The 19103-nt window shown below is 50.6% G+C and overlaps 7 protein-coding genes across 7 annotated transcripts; 6 read left to right on the forward strand and 1 right to left on the reverse strand.

Moving 5' to 3' along the window:
* Window positions 1–1746: 1746 nt before the first annotated feature.
* On the forward strand, window positions 1747–3411 carry N7458_002645 (MFS transporter; the record flags this gene model as incomplete). The annotated part of the gene is made up of 1 exon (XM_056906028.1): window positions 1747–3411. The coding sequence occupies one exon, from the start codon at window positions 1747–1749 to the stop codon at window positions 3409–3411; it is 1665 nt and encodes a 554-aa protein (XP_056770135.1).
* A 1106-nt stretch (window positions 3412–4517) lies between these two features.
* N7458_002646 (MARVEL domain-containing protein) lies at window positions 4518–5181 on the forward strand (the record flags this gene model as incomplete). The annotated part of the gene is made up of 3 exons (XM_056906029.1): window positions 4518–4596; window positions 4680–4965; window positions 5073–5181. 3 exons carry the CDS (start codon window positions 4518–4520, stop codon window positions 5179–5181), a joined length of 474 nt encoding a protein of 157 aa, XP_056770136.1.
* Window positions 5182–6267: 1086 nt separating this feature from the next.
* N7458_002647 (uncharacterized protein) lies at window positions 6268–6984 on the forward strand (the record flags this gene model as incomplete). The annotated part of the gene is made up of 2 exons (XM_056906030.1): window positions 6268–6516; window positions 6565–6984. The coding sequence occupies 2 exons, from the start codon at window positions 6268–6270 to the stop codon at window positions 6982–6984; spliced, it is 669 nt and encodes a 222-aa protein (XP_056770137.1).
* Window positions 6985–8469: 1485 nt separating this feature from the next.
* Window positions 8470–10260, forward strand: N7458_002648 (putative arginine transporter; the record flags this gene model as incomplete). Its single annotated transcript, XM_056906031.1, has 2 exons — window positions 8470–8662; window positions 8765–10260. 2 exons carry the CDS (start codon window positions 8470–8472, stop codon window positions 10258–10260), a joined length of 1689 nt encoding a protein of 562 aa, XP_056770138.1.
* An 860-nt stretch (window positions 10261–11120) lies between these two features.
* N7458_002649 (putative AMP-binding enzyme) lies at window positions 11121–13463 on the forward strand (the record flags this gene model as incomplete). The annotated part of the gene is made up of 4 exons (XM_056906032.1): window positions 11121–11291; window positions 11369–11624; window positions 11694–13284; window positions 13358–13463. 4 exons carry the CDS (start codon window positions 11121–11123, stop codon window positions 13461–13463), a joined length of 2124 nt encoding a protein of 707 aa, XP_056770139.1.
* A 1866-nt stretch (window positions 13464–15329) lies between these two features.
* Window positions 15330–17651, forward strand: N7458_002650 (uncharacterized protein; the record flags this gene model as incomplete). The annotated part of the gene is made up of 3 exons (XM_056906033.1): window positions 15330–16029; window positions 16104–16565; window positions 16621–17651. The coding sequence occupies 3 exons, from the start codon at window positions 15330–15332 to the stop codon at window positions 17649–17651; spliced, it is 2193 nt and encodes a 730-aa protein (XP_056770140.1).
* A 438-nt stretch (window positions 17652–18089) lies between these two features.
* N7458_002651 (putative quinol monooxygenase) lies at window positions 18090–18480 on the reverse strand (the record flags this gene model as incomplete). The annotated part of the gene is made up of 2 exons (XM_056906034.1): window positions 18090–18367; window positions 18459–18480. The coding sequence occupies 2 exons, from the start codon at window positions 18478–18480 to the stop codon at window positions 18090–18092; spliced, it is 300 nt and encodes a 99-aa protein (XP_056770141.1).
* Window positions 18481–19103: the final 623 nt, after the last annotated feature.

Below are 19103 nucleotides of genomic sequence, written 5' to 3' on the forward strand. Positions count from 1 at the left end.
TTCTCCTTTGGGTTGACCCGTATCGAGATTGTCTCGTATACTGGTGGCACAGGCTGGCTCCCTCTCTATTCAGTACATGTCCTTACCCACACCAAATTCTCTCGTATTCGGCCTCCATATAAAATTATAAATTATCTAACTACCATTGAATGTTTACCCCTCTAATAGCTGCGGTACTTTTACTTTTTCCAGGTAGTGGAGTGGGTCAGGAACAGAATCGAAACGCCAAATGTGGGGTTGGACCTTTGTACTGTAGCACCGTGCGCTGTCCCTGTCAAGGGCAGAAGTCCGGGTAAGTCATCGGCTGCTGCTGAAGTTCTTGAATGGCTTTTAAGACTGAGATACAGTGATGGACATGAGAATGCTCCCTCGCTGATCTTTCTTGGTCGGAAACGAACCTATCTCCAAGTCGCTAATGAATTTCTAGTCGGATTCATCTTGCGTAGACGGATTTTTTGTCAACGTATAAGTATATCTACTCTTGGAAAGCAGAAGGAAATCACTTTGGAATACTTAGTCTATTCTATCATCGATAGCTCTCTCTCCACTCTCTACACTCCTCTATACATGAACATCCATGTCTCTAGTTGTCTAGGCCGTTCGTGGTCGGTTGACTATACACACTTTCACCTGGAAAAGTCGAGTTCTTCAGATAAGAACAAAAGTTGAGTGCCTACTTGACTCATGACAAGTTTGAAACTGCTTGAAATTGACTCCTGTCAAACGAACGGCGATCATAGAAGTGATTGTATATTCGGGGGTGGAAGTAGACCTTCTCAAGGCAGAAATACTCGGTTAGTCAGTCTAGTTGAGCCACAATAGTCTTAATAACCTTAATACGGTAGCAAGCATGTCTCTTTGCTGTATCGTGACAAATTATGCTGATCGGCTTTGGATGTCTTGGAGAGAGGGCCGAAAAGGAGCACTGCGTCTAATAGAGAATGTATATTTTCTGAAGTCTTAGGTCTTTGGACGCTCTAGTCCTCGCTATTAAGCTCAAGATAATATTTCTAGATTATGAGCGGTCTAGAATACAACCTTTGATCCTGAAATTGCTACGCTTAGGAGTGCTTAACAGGAGTCTGGTCAGTCGACCCTAATGAACGCATCGGTAGTGCATCACGGAGTGAAGGCAAGTTCTATCACAAGTAGTAAGAGAGCTCCGAAGCGAAGTCGGGCCAGAATTTGAGAATATATATATACAGTTGAACAATTCTTCAGCTTATTAATGGTCAGTTATATCGTTTTTATAATGATCTCGGTCTACTAGGGGCAACCACAAGCCGACACAGCCTTGATCCGATTGTCTCGGTTAGATCGGCCTGCCTTCGCCCCACCGGCCACATCGAGCAGCAGAAGCATTTTCCCGGTTCGCTTCAAGCGCATTTCTCTCGCGTCAGGATCATTGGTGTCGTATTTTTATGCTGATTGCTGACAAAATATACAGGTTGTGTACTGTAGTTGGATCCCACTGCTACTTTTTAGTTCTGTTTTGCATTTTCTTCTCTGATGTTTTCTCATCATCGCCTACGTCTCTCCACTCGCTCTCACTGCCACTTTCTACGCCGAGCGCCTCGGCTGATCCTCGGCACCCTCTCTACACAGTACACAAGCTTTTTCTTCATTCCATTTCCTAAACTCTACGAGTCTATTTCCAGCCACATGAAGCATTAACGAGCATCGAATCTCCGTTTAAATCTCATCAATCATATCCTCGTGCTTGGTCCCAAATCCACCAGGGTAGAGATGTCCGGGAGCAGTCCAGGGGCCAATCTAACGGTCTATCCGAAACGAATTCCCTTCTGGCACCTACTCACCGACCATGGTGCAATCACTCAAGATGTGCTAGACTACGAGTATACAGGCTCCGGAACGGAAGAAGATCCCTTTGCGGTAGCATGGATACCCAACGACAGCCGAAATCCACAACTCTTCAGCGGCGCCCGCAAAATCTCAATTACTCTCACCGTGGCCTTTGTTGGCTTGATCGTTTCCCTGGCATCATCTGCGTACAGTGGCAGCATCCACGAGATCGTCGCTGATTTCCAGGTGAGCACGCCCGTGGCGACGCTCGGTTTGTCCTTGTATGTGTTAGGCTTTGCGATCGGTCCGTTGTTCTGGGCGCCTGTGTGTGAAGTCTATGGTCGGCAGGTGTCTTTCTTTATTAGCCTACTGTTCCTAGCCACTTTTCTGGCTGGTTGTGCTGGAGCACAGAACATTTGGACTTTGTGTATTCTGCGTTTCTTCGCGGGATCCATTGGTTCTGCACCTTTGACGAATGGTGGCGGGACCATCTCGGATATTTTCTCGGCGAAGAAACGAGGTCTTGGATTGAGTCTTTACGCTGCGGCGCCCTTTTTAGGTCCTTCTTTGGGCCCTATAATTGGAGGCTTTCTTGGGATGAAAGCTGGTTGGCGGTGGGTGGAGGGATTTCTCGCTGCGACTGCTGGATTCGCCTGGATGTTATCGACCCTGTTGACTCCGGAGACATATGCACCAGTGCTCTTGCGAAAGCGGGCGGATCGACTCTCGCGTATTACGGGGAAGGTTTACCGCAGTAAAATCGAGCTGGAGAAGGGTCCAGTAACGACTGCCGAGTTGTTGAGAAAGACTCTATCCAGACCCTGGGTTCTGCTATTCAAAGAGCCTATTGTCTTACTTTCGGCAGTCTACGTCGCACTAGTGTACGGTACCCTCTACATGTTCTTCGCGGCATTCCCGATTGTATTTGAAGAAGTGCGTGGCTGGAATCCCGGGGTGGGAGGCCTCTCCTTCGTGGGTATCATGGTTGGTATGATTATCGGGATTATTTGCACCATCCCCGCGAATCTGCACTATACCAAAGTACAAAGTCAAGGTGGGGGATATGCGCCACCGGAAACCCGGTTGATCATGTGTATGCCGGGGGCTCTGGCAATTCCCATTAGCCAGTTCTGGTTTGCATGGACAAACTATACCTCGATCCACTGGAGTGTATGCATCATCGCCACGGCACCGTTCGGTACGGGTGTTATCTTGGTCTATATGGGGTGCATGAACTATCTGATCGATTCGTATACCATCTATGCGGCCTCCGTGCTAGCCGCGAATGCAGTGCTTCGGTCGATCTTCGGGGCGGTCTTACCTATCGTGTCAACCTGGATGTACGATGGTGTCGGAATCCACTGGGCGCCGTCAATCCCTGCATTTATCTCGCTCCTCTTCTTGCCATTCCCGTTCTTCTTCTACAAGTATGGAGCTATCGTGCGGGCAAAGTGCAAATATGCGGCAGAGTCTGATCGATATATGAAGAAATTGGTAGAGAATACCGTCCAGGAAAAGAAGCAGGGGGTATCAACAGCGGAGCCCGAGGCATCGGCTGGGATTCTTGCCATGGAGATGGAGCGCGTGGCCACTGTGCAGTCGATCTAGGGGCTGGACCGCGTGGAATAATCATTAAACGTTTTTCATTGGCTTCTCTGGGCATCACGAGATCATCAAGGTTTGAGAGAGGCAGTATAAAAATCCAAATAGACTTATACTTCAAGGCATGGGATATACTTTAGACTGTTTTGGTTTTCAAGGTTTTAGAGGGGCCCAATATATTGCTTCAGCCACGACGTCATCGATGCACAGCCAATTCTCGCCTCAGCATTCAGGCACAACCCACAAACTTTGGATACCTCGGCCAATCAAGTAAACAAAGAAGTATAGCCTCTCAGATTCCAGCCATGGTCCGATCGAGAAAATCTACGGTCTTCGGCGATTTCTCCTAGGATAGGTACCAGTCGGCTTTTCCCCTGATCCACTCAATAGCACTTATCCTCGACGACCCGCGACAAAATACGAGACCCTGCGATCGGCGAGCGCCTAACCGAGTTTCACATGCCGGCCGTTAGGCAGCGCAGCAAAAACTCTCACTGACAGCAGTGGCGGTGCCAAGGTCCTTTGAAGAAGAAAGAAGAAGACATTGTACGTACCATGGGCATAGGCAGCAGAAAAGATCAAAAATAAACCTGATAAGCGAGGGAAATCCAGCTGCTTTCTTTTTTCCTTTATAACCTCTCAAACTGTACCTCCTGATCATCCTTAGTGTCCTAACTTCCACACCAGAAAGCATTCCATAATAACGTCACTTTGTCACCTCGCTTCCCCTCTCTCTGCCGATCGATTTAAATTAAAAACTAAGTTGCACTCAAACAGTAAGGAAAACTCCCCCCAGACCAACCAACTATCCGCGCTAGCAGCACAACCCACGTCAGCCCTACCAGTCAGCTGCAAGCCTTGCAAACCCTGCGAGCTAGCACCTGACGGGCGTGCCAAGATGTCACCGATGACGCTGGCGCGACGCTGGTGGCTGCCCACTTTTGGGTGATGTTCTGGCTTTATATCTTGTTCTACGTCCTCTTTGTGTGTTTGCGCTCTTTGTAGTAACACCCTACCCTTAACTTAGGAGTCTGCGACTCTCGCCAAAAAGAACTTCCTACCTTTCTCAAACTCTTCGCCAGCCACCACCACTACCATCACTACTACTCAAAATGGCTATGCCTTGGATCTACGCCGTCCGCTTCGTGCAGATCATCTTCGGCCTGATCGTGGTCGCTCTGACCGCCTATGGTACGTCTCCTATGAACATACCCTCCATACTAACATATACACTACCTATTTCAGTACATACTAACACCACCCTCCCCATCTAGTAATCAGCACCTTTGCCTACTGGTGGAGTTTCTCCGATACAGTAAACTTCCTCCTCTTCCTCGGCTGCTGGACAACCTTCGTCGCGACGCCCTACCTGCTCGCTGCGCCAATCTACTTCCCGCGTCTGGCGCATCGCTTCGTGATTCCCGCTGTGGAGGTCATTACGATGATCTTTTGGTTTGCGGGCTTCATTGCGATTGCTGCCCAGTTGCCGTCGCCGGCTTATTGTAAATGGAGTGGATGCCGGGCTTTGCAGGCTGTGGCTGTGTTTGGGGCTTTTGAGTGGTAAGTGAAATCATGCTCTAGGTGGAATGATTTGTCGCTTGTTGGGGAGGGTTCAGCTTTGTTTATTTCGTTGGGAGGAACCATAGCTAACATGTTTTTCTGGTTAGGGTCCTCTTCGTTGTGACGACTTACTTCGCCGTCATCGATCTCAAGGAGCGCCGACACAGTGGGGAGAGTGCTCAGAAGACTCAGCATAATGCCCATTTGGGTGTTTAAAGTGGCAGATGAAGATTGAACACTGATTTGTCGAGCTGGAATGGTGAAGATCAATGTCTTGGTAGCCTCTTCTGGGGTGGCCATGTCTGGTCAAAGGATGACTTCTTATGCAGCGCAGTGTTTTTCTTTTCCTTTCCACGATACCCCTCGCGGCTGTTACGTTCTTTTTTGCTTACCCCTGAATCTCTTAAATTCTATGTGAAACGAGGGCATTGTGTCTATATTGATGACTGAGGTTCTACGATGGAATTCATATTCGTGAGAACGACCTTAATGCCTGTTGGATGAGTTACAGTAATACTTCATAATCGACTTTCTATGCTTATTTCTACTGCTACAACAAGAAAATAGGGGCTAGTGAAATCCACGCCGAAAGTGACAGCCTTTGGCGCTGGAAACGTCCTCCGATCCACCCGTAACTTCAGGCGCGAGCCGCCGCTTAATGGCCCGCTGTAACTCTGAGTTACTGAGATTTTCTCAACACTCGCCATTTTATTATAGAATGATTCACCAGAAATCCAAAGGACTTGAATTCGCGAGGCAAACTAAGCATTCCCGGGTTCTAAGCAACATTCTAGTCACGTGTGATGATAATCAAGCACTGACCATTCCCACCATTATTCCTCATACCTGTCCCTCTTCTATATGTAATCTCTGTTTTTTTGTCTTGCTTCAACTCTTTCGCTAATTTATTCATTCGCATCCCAAATTCGGCGAAATGTCCCCCCACCGCCCGAGATGGACTCGCCTGGGATGACAGTGGACTCGACCTTGCGCCGGTCTGAGCTCGAGAGCCAAGCTTGGAGGCTATCGTAAACTGTGTCGCAAGACCCTTCAAGTAGACGGCTCAGAAACCTGTGAAGTTGCATTCCACGCCGAAGGGGCCTTCAACAAACTCTATCTGGTTCGGACAAACCACCATCAATATCTCATGAGGGTCTCACTGCCTGTTTATCCAACAGTAAGACCCTGGGGAGAAGTTACGAAGCTGAGCTTCATGCACAAATATTCCGCCATAGCTTTCCTGGAATTGGAACCCTAGTGCCCAGCAATGGAGAACACCGCCAGAACGAACAGCCAGGCGAGATGGTCTCGGGAATGTACTTCTGGGGCAACCACTTTGATTACGATATCGCTCGGGGACCGTTCCGCTCAAGCTACGACTGGCTTTCCTCATACATCGACATCATTGTCAAAGACCAAACTGCGGCCAAAGAGGAAGCTGAGGATGAGGAAGACGAGGAAGACGCTGCATTTGCCTTGGCGCTTGCTCAAAGATTGATTGACCTATTGCCGAAAATTTTCCCTCCTCTACAGCACCCTCCCGAACGATCAGTAATATGACACGAAGATCTTTCACTGAACAACATCTTGGTGGATGAGCAAGGAAACATCACCGCTGTGATTGACTGGGAATGTGTCTCAGCCATGCCAGTGTGGATGACAACCAGAATGCCCAAATTTCTGGAAGGGTCGGACCGGGAAGAGGAACCCAAGCGTCAAGAGTATGCCGATGAGAGCGCTAAAGGATCCGACGTACCGGGGGACAGCGAAGATGACGAGCTGGATAATGAAGGCAAGGACGGGCTATACTGGATTCACGTGATGGAGTATGAACAGACCCAGTTGAGGCGGTTGTACCATGCATCCATGAGTCAATTACGACCGTGCTGGGATGCCGAGGTGGAAGACACTGCACTGAAGCAGGATTTTGCCGGGGCAGTTTTCCGGTGTGGCCAATGTTTCTCTCTAAAAAGGATTGCACAATGGGTTGACGTGGTAGAAAGGGGGGGAATTCCCTAGGTTGATGGGTGTTTTAGAGGCAGGGCTAAGGGTCTAGCGGTAGTTCCCGAGTATCATGGTTCGTGCATTCTACGGCGTACACAAATTAGTCTTGGAGCTGTGTCCCCGCCCATGGCAAATCTCTTTCTTAAATCAAGGGTTCTCATTTGTAACCTCCTATTCCCTTGGACACAGTCATATCTCCCCTCATCAGTCGTTCTTTCATTAATATTGATCCTCGTTCGATTTGCTTTGAAATTGAACCTCAGTCTGGCTTCGGCCTGGATAGAAGCATAGTGGGTATATTATCTGACGCAGTCGGAACTATCACTATTGAATCAGTGTATATGTCGGACCTCAATTAGCCTATATGGGGATATAGATCATATGTCATAGATATTAGTTATCCTGTAGTTCATTGGTTCGTATGGAATCAAATCAATGGGCCCATATATTAGTTAACTTAGCTTATCGTGGCTTATCGACTCGGATCCAGTGATTGGCCTGTCTCATGGGTGGCTAAAAGCGGAAACGGGACCTTTGCTCTGGGCCCACGGGTTTGCCGACCGGAAAAGTCTTGCCTTTGAAATTCAGGGAAAGAGATTGCTTTTTGCTCTTCTATGTCGAGTACATCTTCTCATTAATCTGTAGAATAGTTCGAAAAGGGCATAGAATTCGCAGAAGACTCAGAAGACTCGATTTCAACTGCCCAGTCTCAAGCCTCGTGGACTTACAGTTCGGCAGCAATCCCGATCGGCGGGTGGCGCCTTCCTTCATGCAGAGTCACATCGGCCATGCCTGAGTATACTCCGTTCTCGGCGGAGAAGGAAATGTCTCAATAGCCTGGTCTCGCACCTCGTATATCTGGAGAGAGAGATAGGACAAGGTCGATAGGGACTTGTCATCCGTAGTAGTCATATCCTGCCAGCCATCCAGAGGCCCAAGTTCCCCCCAATTCCTCCCCGAATAATCGCCACCAAAGAAAAACTTTTCGTGAATGCGGCACGGCCCACATGGCAGGCCAAAAGGCTAATTAAAAAAACTTAACGCCCGGGGGCATCGAAGTTTTCACGCGGGAAGAGAAGAAACGAAAAACTCTGTTGAAAAATTATACAAAAGGAAAAGATCGAGGCCTGAGAATTGGATTTCGAGGTCAGGTCCTTGAAATCCATTCCAGTTCAGCCCTGGGCCAAGGCTTATTTCCCCAAGGTCTTAGAACCCACGCCTCTCCCTCTACGCATTTCTTTTACCTAAGACATTGCCGGCTTGGGTATTGGAGAGGTGAAAAGAGTACTGTACTAGGGTTTTGGCGACTCCACCAGGGAAAAGAAGAAGGCCCCAGGCCACCGACTGCCGGAGTCATCCACGCTCTCTCACTCTCAGAGATCCCACAAGTGGAGCTCGCATCTCTCTGACTCTTCTCTCCTCTTTCTCCCCTCCCACCACCTCCTCCTCCCCTTCTTGCATTCCCCTCTCTGAACCTGCTTCTCTTCCCAGCAGTCAGTGATGGCCCCGGACGCCCCTTGGTCTGAAAAGGGAAAGATGGAGTCGGAAGGCCCCATCATGCACGTCCAGCCTCAGGACGCTGCCAACCAGTACGATGTCGACTATGAGAAACACGGTGCTGGCCGCGAGTCCAACCCGCTGCCCGATCTGAAGCGCAAGCTGAAGAGTCGTCACTTGCAGATGATTGCCATTGGTATGTGAAAGAAAATTTCTATGCGCTCCAGTATTGGAGTCAACCGTCGGAGCTCGCCGCAGAATTTTCCCCTAACTCGTATCTTTTTCTTCTCGCATCTAGGTGGTACCATCGGTACTGGTCTCTTCATCGGTAGCGGTACGGCCATCGCCAATGCTGGCCCCGTCGGCGCCTTCATCGCCTATATCTTCGTCGGCACCATCGTCTACTCGGTTATGATGGCACTGGGTGAGATCGCAACCTATATTCCTATCCCCGGTGCCTTCACCTCGTACGCTGCTCGCCTGATCGACCCGAGTCTGGGTTTCTCCATGGGTTGGATCTATTGGTTCTCGTGGGCATCGACATTTGCGCTGGAGCTCACGGCCACGGGTCTAATCATCCAGTTCTGGGACGAGACGATTCCGATTGCCATCTTCATTGCCATCTTCTGGGTGATGATCATCGTGTTCAACATGATGCCCGTCGGATTCTATGGTGAAATGGAGTTTTGGTTCTCCAGCATCAAGGTCCTGACTGTGATTGGTTTCATGATCTTCGCTATTTGCATGAACGCCGGCGTGGGCAAGGAAGGTTATATTGGATTCCGGTACTGGGTGCACCCGGGTCCCTTTGTGCCCTACCTGATCGAGACCGACGATTCCCTCGCCAAGTTTATCGGCTTCTGGTCTTGCCTGATTCAAGCAGGTTTCTCCTACCAGGGTACGGAGCTGGTCGGTATCGCCGCCGGTGAGACCGAGAACCCGCGCAAGACTGTCCCTTCGGCTATCCGCAAGACCTTCATCCGTATCGTCTTCTTCTTCATCCTGACCATCTTCTTTATCGGTATTGTGGTGCCCTCGGACGACCCCGGCTTGGTGACTAGCCAGAACGGCGGTGCTAGCGCCAGCAACGCTAATGCTTCTCCGTTCGTGGTTGCGGCCCGTCGCGCTGGTGTCAATGTCCTTCCCGATATTATCAACGCCGTTCTCCTTACGGTGGTGCTCTCGGCTGCCAACTCCAACGTTTACAGCGGTAGCCGTATCATCGTTGGTCTGGCCCAGGAAGGCTTTGCCCCGCGCCTCTTCAAGCGCACTACCAAGGGCGGTGTGCCATACTATGCCGTCGGTTTCACCGCTTTGTTTGGTCTGCTCGGTTTCCTGAACGTGTCGAACTCGGGCTCGACCGTTTTCACCTGGTTGCTTCAGATCTCCGGTGTCGCCGGCTTCATCACCTGGGCCTCGCTCAATGGCTGCCACCTGGCATTCCAGCGGGCGCTCAAGGCTCGCAACATCTCGCGCGATGTGCTGCCATACAAGGCGATTATGCAGCCCTGGCTCTCGTGGTACGGTCTGTTCTTCAACTGCCTGATCATTCTCACCCAGGGCTTCACCGCGTTCATTGGAGGCTTCCAAGTTAAGAGTTTCTTCATCAACTACCTGAGTCTGATCCTGTTCGTGGTGCTTTACGCCGGTCACAAGCTGATCTTCCGCCCGGCCTTTGTCAAGCCTATCGAAGCCGACTTGGACACGGGCCGAACATCGGCCGACAGTGAGAACTGGGAGACCGTTGAGCCGACGACCTGGTACGGCAAGGTGTGGTACTGGATCTGTGGTTGATGTGTGTGAATATTGAGCCTTTTACCTTTTGGAGGGGTTGAGGCATGTGCTTTTGACTACATTTTACTTTCTCCTGTTTATTTTTTGTTTCGGCTCTCTGTTTTTCGTGGCATGTGGGCATTGGGCATGGCGTTGTGGTTTTTTTTTTGGCTTGTGTGTCGTGTACAGTACCACTTTTTCTTGAGCCTCTTATGTCGATAGTTCTGGGCATTATTATTTATACATCATGATATTCACATCTCCGCTTGATGATCTTTCCAAATGTCCAACTTCTGAGTAGAGGTGAAGCATGAGTATAGTCTGTAAAAAGCCCTTAATACTGTCCGCTGGTAAAAAGCTTCAAAAGTATCGACATCCACGGGCCTCTGATAATTTCATCGCATGTGAAAACGGGCATGTGAGGGCCGATGGCGTCGGGCCTGTAAGAACTCTGTTAAAACTCCAGACAAGGAACCCCCAGCACGGGTACTTGGATTAACTATGGGGCCGCCACTGTAACCACAGGTACCCAGTACAAATGGGCCGAGGTACTTTCCCTGCCGATCCACTCTCCACCCGTCACGATGGAGTTTTGACCGAAAAAGGTTGCCCTCTCCGGATTCCCTTTTCTCAACTCCGGACTCCAGATTCATACCCCCTTCTCTTCCCTCCCCCCCCCCACACTTTTCGTTTCTTCTCTTCTGGTCGCAGTGGACTCGTTCGCTTTGGGAGATCCTCTCTCTCGTCTTCGATCCTTGTCTTTCTTCATTGCCTTTATCTAATCTACTTGGTATGTGTTGAATTTGACATGTCCTCAGCTTTGCCGCCGCATCCGAGCATGTGCTGACGCTCCAGCTGCTTCCCACCTAGATAGACACATCATGTTCTTCTCACAACCGCCACACCTCGCCAAGGCGGAGGAGCTGAAGCAGGCTCCCCCAAAGGGCACCCCGTATGCCGTGGCCATCCCCGGGACTGAGCAGCCTGGCCGCACTCGAGTATACCGGGCATGGAATGCGCAGAAGGAGCTGTTGACCACGTTGGATCCCCAGGTATGTGGGAACGTCGATCGCGACAATCAGGACAACGTGTAGGATGGACATGGGCTAACCCAAAGCTGCATGGATAGGTGATCACCGCGCATGACATGTTCGAGTCCTCGGCCAACCGCCACCCCAACAGCGACTGCGTCGGCTGGCGCCCATTCAACCCAGTCACCAAGACCTTTGATGGCTATCAGTGGCTCACATACGGGCAGGTCCAGAAGCGCCGCGCTGCATTCGGTGCTGGTCTGGTTGAGCTGCACAACAAGCACGGATGTCACCGTCCTGGCCAGTATGGTATTGGTCTCTGGTGCCAGAACCGCCCGGAGTGGCAGATCACTGGTATGTAATCTGCTGTGATAACCATTGCAATACTGTGGGTCAGGCCATGCTAATACCTTCATTTCCTAGATCTGGCCTGCATCTCCCAGGGTCTCTACTCAGTCTCCATCTACGATGTGCTCGCCCCAGACGCGACCGAGTATATCATTAACCACGCCGAGCTGAACTGTGTTGTTACCTCTCTCCCGCATATCCCTACCCTTCTAAAGCTCAAGAATGCCCTGCCCAACCTCAAGATGATTGTCAGTCTTGACCCTCTCGATGCGGGTGAGCAGGATGGTCACTCCAAGCGTGCCCTGTTAGAGTCGATGGCCGCTGGCCAGGACTTGTCGATTTATACTATTGATCAGGTCGAGGCTTTGGGAGAGGCTTCGAAGCGTGGATACAATCCTCCTTCTCCTTCGGACATTGTCACCATCAACTATACCTCTGGCACTACTGGCCCTCCCAAGGGTGTCGTTCTGACCCACAAGAACGCCGTGGCTGCTTCCTCTGCCGGTTTCGTCACCCTCGGCCAGTCCAACAATGACACCATATGCTCTTACCTTCCTCTTGCTCATATTTACGCCCGTCTTTCCGAGCACATTGCCTTCTGGGGTGGCGCTCGGATTGGCTACTTCCACGGCAACATTGTGGAGCTGGTCGATGATCTGAAGCTGCTGAGGCCCACTGGCTTCATATCCGTGCCCCGTCTGTACAACCGCTTCGGTACTGCGGTGCGAGCTGCCACCGTCGAGGCTCCTGGCTTCAAGGGTGCCCTGTCGCGTCACATCGTTGCCGCCAAGACGGCCAACCTGAAGAACCCCGACCCCTCCAAGGCCACCGGCAAGCATGCCATCTACGACCGTATCTGGGCCAAGAAGGTCGCCGCCGCTCTCGGTCTCGAGCGTTCCCGCTACATGATCTCCGGCTCTGCTCCTCTTGACCCTACCCTGCACAACTTCCTGCGTATTGCCACTGGTGCCGATGTCCTGCAGGGCTACGGTCTGACCGAGTCGTATGCCTGCGGTACCGCCCAGTCTACTGATGATCTCACCGCTGGTAACTGCGGTAGCCTCGCCTCCTGCACGGAAGTCTGCCTCGTCTCCCTGCCTGATATGGAGTACTCGGTTGATGACAAGCCCTACCCCCGTGGTGAGCTGCTCATGCGTGGTAACAACATGTTCAGCGAGTACTTCAAGAATCCCGAGGAGACCTCCAAGGCCATGACCGAGGACGGGTGGTTCCGCACTGGCGATGTGTGCCAGATCGACGAGATGGGCCGCATCATCATCATCGACCGCCGCAAGAACGTGCTCAAGCTCGCACAGGGCGAGTACATCTCGCCCGAGCGCCTGGAGGGTGTGTTCATGTCCGAGCTGGGCTATCTGGCCCAGGCGTACGTGCACGGTGACAGCATGCAGACCTTCCTGGTGGGTATCTTCGGTGTTGCGCCCGACCTGTTCGCTCCGTTCGCCAGCAAGGTTCTAGGCCGTCCTATCGGCGCGACCGACTTGGATGCGATCAAGGAGGCGCTGTCGGATGACAAGATCCGCCGCGCTGTGCTGCGTGATCTTGAGCGTGTCGCTAAGAAGCATAAGCTCGCTGGCTATGAGCGCGTGCGCAACGTCTCTTTGAAGTTGGAGCCGTTCACTGTCGAGAACAACCTGCTTACCCCGACGTGAGTTTACCTTCCCCCGACTATCACTCATGTTCTTGTAACAACATTTACTAACCCTCTTCTTCCCCTCCAGTCTCAAACTCAAGCGCCCCCCTACCGTCAAGGTCTTCCGCCAGCTCTTGGACAAGCTGTACGAACAGGCTCTGGAGGAGCAGTCTGCGCCGCGCGCCAAGCTGTAGTTACTCATCTCGAACATACCGACTGCATCGCCGCGAGAACCCTCTCTCTATTCCCTTTTCTTGCCATGTTGTTATTTGTATTTGCCCGACCGTCTTTTTCGCCTTGTCGTGCTTGACTTTGCGTCTGATTGGGGACTTTTTTGTACATAGACCGTCTGCACCGGGTCTAAGGCTGGTGGTGAAGCCGAGGGATTCGTGCTTTTTGTAGTATATTGAATCAAGCATTGATCATGAGTGTTGAATTCTAATAAGACCCGGATATTTGATTGTAGATGGCGGTTGTTGTTTTCCCTGTGGCTAAATTGGAGCCCTTGACAAAATATACTGATGCTGAGGGAGGAAGGTATATTGTAATGAAAATTTCGAATGTGATCCTTGTCCATTACACTGCCTCAATAGAGTATTAACAGTAGATTATAACCGCTATCGTTCGAGGTTAGGTTAGTATGTACCCCAGAGTTTCGCAGGCACTCCGATTCCACATACATACACAACAACACCATCGTTGTACTGTATCTGCGTAACCCTATCCACATGATTGGCTCCCAGAACCATAAAAAATCTTTCCCGCTCGTCATGTGCCATCGCCACTGCACCCAGCCAGTCCCCCTAAAAAAGAAAAGACTAAAAAAAAGAAGAAGGTATTGATAAGAGTGAGATTCGAACTCACGCCCCGTAAACGAGATCAGGAATTTATGCTAAGGTGGACCTTAACCTGACGCCTTAGACCAACTCGGCCATCTTACCAATTGATGTTGGGTGGTGGGGTGGATTGGAATATGGGCCATGTTGGTGGGGCTAATGGGTAGGGGTTTAAGGTGGGAAAAGATACCCAGGAGGTTTTTGTTGGGTTTTCTAGGGGTGTGTGCTTTTGGGGATAATGAGATGGAAATGGTATTGTGAGTATTTGGTGTCTTCTGCCAGGATGGGCATTTGAAAATATGTTTGTCGTAAACTTATGTGGATTTTTAGAGTTGGGTTGTGAATATATTTCAGTTGAACTTGGGTTAATGACTGCACCACTGATGGTACTAGATTATTCACCAAATGCATTATAGTCGTACTATCGGTAGAATGCATCCCCCTCAGAGCACATTGATTCCCTTGGAATAAAAAAAAAAAAAAAAAAAACCATTAATAGGCATGTACCATCATATGGATAGAAGCAAAAAGATAATGCTTTGACAAGAGTGGGATTCGAACCCACGCCCCTTTCGAGACACGGAAGTTTGGATCAGGTAAACCTGAACCGTGCGCCATAGACCAACTCGGCCATCTTGCCTTGCTTGATGGAATGTCGCTGAAACTTTGGATTAGTGAAGCTGTAGGTGCCTCCAGCCTGATAGAGTCGCGATTATCGGTATTATCGAGCTAGTGGATAAAGCTTCTTGGGTAACAAGGGTAAGAATGGAACCTAACTATATATAGCAGTTATGTTCTGACCGAGATATAAGATATTCTGCCAGGAATACCCCGCTAGCCTGGGAAATGCAGGCGAAGGGCAAACTGTAGCCCCAGTATGTTGTACTCCTTCCGCCCCACCCAAGGGATATGCTTGGGTATACAACTACAATGGCTCTTTTTGCTTGAAAAGGTAGCCAACCAAATTCAATCTGCTAGCATGCAAATGAATAGAGTGAGAAACACAGCCGTTGCCAGTTAGATATAGACTTTATCTTTAACGTATCAACTCTATGACACTATCATCTTAGGTCAGCGCTGGAACCCTGGTCACTGGTCAAGCTTCCGCACCGCGTGATGTGATGGCTTACATACGCAACAAGACATGAACCACCCCGCGATAGCCCGCCGAAAGATATCCCTGGTCAACTTCATCTTCTCCAACTTCCCTCAAATGTCTCGACAATGCGGCCAGTTCCTGACGTGCCAGCCTTCTCCCGCAAACCCTCTGCGGACCCTCTCTCCTCGTGCTCCTCGTTAGATCCCCGCACTGCTGCCCCCGCAACCTTCTTCCTATCCCGCAGCCCGCATGCCTCCGATACAGAACGCAGCCCCTCGCCAGATGCATCCGGAGACCCCAAAGAAAGCATGTACGGTGTGCACAGTCTAGCAGAGACACTTGCTCGATCAGAGCTTAGAGACAGTTCACCCCGAGACTTCCCCGCAGAAAATCAACGGACACGAAGCTCGTCGCCAGGATCGGACAATATGCGAGATACACGGTGCTCACGACGACGGTCTACAATCAGACCGTTCGAGTCTGATGATACTCGGGATACATCTTTACAGGCCCCTGCCTCGGATACGGTCTCTCGCCCGCTGACTCCATTTCATCCCGACGATCCATCGTCGCTGCCCAGCAGCCCAAAGTCCATTTCCAATCAGTCTCTCCGACCGTTAGACGACATCTCGATCACCGATGAAATCAATAGCCAGGCGATTGGGTCGGGGGATGAGGAAGAGCGACCCCGGCCCTCGCCGCGGCTAGGGTTCGCTGGAGCTTCGCAGTTGATCATGCCCAGCATCAAGATGCCAAGTCGACGGCCATTTACAGAGCGGGGAAAGGCAATGGGTAGATTCAAGATGCTTGTGGCTGGAGCACCAGGTAAGTTTCTCCTTGTAAAACTACACGTGTCAGGGAGTTTCCACACCCTCTAACGCATGCTCCAAATCACACAGGCACCGGCAAAACCTCCTTAATCAAAGCCATTGTCCAGACGTGCGAAGATATCGTGCATGTTGATTCTATCGACTCGCTCTCCGTGACTGCACTAGAGCGGCGCCGTTTCTTGCGACCCCACTCCGGGTCCACCCCCACTCGCGGGATGCCCACCACTACTACGGAGATCTACGCTAGCACCAAGCCGTATCCTTCGTGGTGGTCGGACTTGGAGGACTCGCGTGTGCTTCGACGGCGCAAAAGTATAGGCGAAATTGTGCTGGAGCGGAACTTGTGCTTTGTGGATACACCGGCTACCTCGTTGAGTCGTGCAGGGCAGACCGATTCTATTGTGCAGTATATGCGACAGCAATTACAGCGGGCGACAGCAGCGGTTACAGGATCAGGTGTAGATTTTCAAAATTTGCTTGCTGGAAACGGTGGGACCCAGGTGGATGCTATTTTATACTTGATCTCTCATGGTGAGTGGTTAATATACTGAGTTGGCGGCATGGCCTGAACACTAACAAATTGCAGATACACTATCTACGGACGTTGAATGCATTCGCAAGCTCTGCGAGCTAAGCAATGTCATCCCACTCATCGCCAAAGCAGACACCCTCTCCCCCGAGAATCTCACATATCTTAAAGACCGATTCCATCAAGAGGCCCAAGACGCCGGCATTAAGCCCTTTATGTTCGGCGACTCGCTCGCCGGGGGATTCGATGATCAAACCTCCCAATCTCCATATGCCGTGTCATCCGAGAAAACCACAGATCTGGAAGTCATGGACGCTAGTACCCTCATGAGCCCAGACTACGAACAGCCTCTTACTCCATCCGAGCTGGACATCCTCGTACAGAAACTATTCGACCGGGATAATCTCGCCTGGCTGCGCCATTCAGCCGCCAAGAAGCTCGTTCAAAAATGCGGTGACCTGCCCACTATGTCATCACCAGCCGGCCCAGCTCCGAATGTACTTTCCGGTACCACCTCTCCGGGAATAGGATGGAGAAGTGCGTCAGGGGTGTCTATGAGCTCGTCCATTTCTTCCCTCGGCGAGTCACCACCAAGCTATACCATAGCCCGCCTGGCAGACTACACACGACACGAAGAGCGCATGGCCCAGGTACGACTCGCACAATGGGCGACGGACCTACAACGCAGCCTCCAGAACGAACGGGAGCGATACGCGGCGCTGGCACGAGGCGACCGCGCTATCTGGCTAACGGAACGACTGAGCGAGTGCGTAGTCGATGGGTCGTTAGTGCCCATCTCGCAGACGCCCGGTTTCTGCGGGCTGCACATTCCAGCCAGCGACAAGAGTGGCGGCGGTTTGGACGTGATGAAGGAATACCGTGTTGCTGGATTGAGTCCGCATGACCCGCTGGGAGTGGTTGGGTGGATCGACGATATCGGACGACGCGGCTGGATTATTGTCCAGATTGTGGGGAGTGTTGGGGTGGTTGGTGGGTTGGCATTGTGGGTGGCTCGGTCTTGGGGACTTTCAACGCGAAGTCTTTCGGACTTGCAGTTCGATCACTGGTGTGGGAGTATTGAGCAGTGATTTTCTTCATCTCACGGAATGATATGATATCTACGAGATCGAGGACGGTCATGAGGAAATGATTTCATGCACAATGCACCGGTTTGGCTTATTGAGGAGGAAGGTGGAAGAAGAAAAGCATACTGGCTGGTTAGTGTTTCTTTTCCTCTCTGGTGACCATTCCCTTATGGTTTTCCTCATCTGGCTTTTTATCCTGGTGTTTCTGATTCTGGACGTTTGGTGGTTGGCGCTGGATTACACTTTGCTTCTTCTTCTTCTTCTTCTTCTTCTTCTCCTTAGGGATTGATAGGGCTAGACCATACAGTGTAGTCCAATAAAACCATATCTTCAAAAAAACATACCACAACCTTATAACAACAAAAATGTCATATCCAGCATTATCAACTAGTTATATCCGCATAAACCCCCTCCCCTCCACCATCGCCATCAACCACACCCTCAATTGTCCAACTCCTCAAACCTCCTTAAATCCATCTCCCCCTCCAACAACGGAATAACATACGGATCAAAGGTCTTCCAATAAGGGTTATTCAGATGATACTCCTGCGACGACTCGTGGAGGTAGCGCTCGACGATGGTGAAATCCTGTTCATCGTGGACGGACTGCATGACGAACCAGGAGAGCGTTTCTTTGTCTTTGGAGTAGATGGCGGATGCTTCGAGGAGTTTGGCATGGAGTTTGGAGATGGATTCTGAGTCGGGTTTGGCGCGGAGGTCTACACAAGGAGGAGGGTAGGTTAGGTACTGCGAAGGTGTGGTTTGGGTTGAGGGTAGTAGGAGCAGGAGGGGAGGGGAGTAACCACGTACGAACGACAATTGTGTAGACCATTTTGACTAGAATGGTTGTCTATTGACAGGTATACGTGTATGTATTTGATGTGGCTTGAGTCAAGGTTGTTAGACTGAATTTGAAATGTGATGAATTGGAGGAGGGAGGTTGAAGAGCCGCAGGTGGGGTGGATATGTCGGTGAACCTACCCCGCCGATGGGCGGGGTAGGTAACGTGCAGTACACTTCACAGCCCTTCACAATTAATCCTGACATAAAATATCATTATAGGATTAGAATATCCACTCAAAGTTTGCAATCCCTCGCCCCTTGAACCCGAACCCGAAATCCTCTCGGTGAGTCTGGAGTGGAGCTGGTAAATCGCCGAGTGTAGTCCCGAGGTGAAGCCGACAGTACGGGGCGATTTGTGGATCTTGGAATTTTGAAGAAGGATGTGATACTGGGTTACATATTGGGTTAGTTACTACAGCACTGGAGGTACAAGGAATGAAAAAGATTGATATTCAATTGTGGAACGTGTTGGTGGGATGGAAATGAATATCAAGAACGAGTAATCGATCGTTTGTTGATCTAGGTATCCTATCCCGGTAGGAATCATCCTCTAAGAAGAACATGCTTGTTTTCGATGATACATACATATACACGCATGACTTGAACTGCTAT

The sequence above is a fragment of the Penicillium daleae genome, assembly GCF_028827525.1.
Source record: "Penicillium daleae strain IBT 16125 chromosome Unknown utg000002l_segment0_segment0, whole genome shotgun sequence".
NCBI lineage: Eukaryota > Fungi > Ascomycota > Eurotiomycetes > Eurotiales > Aspergillaceae > Penicillium > Penicillium daleae.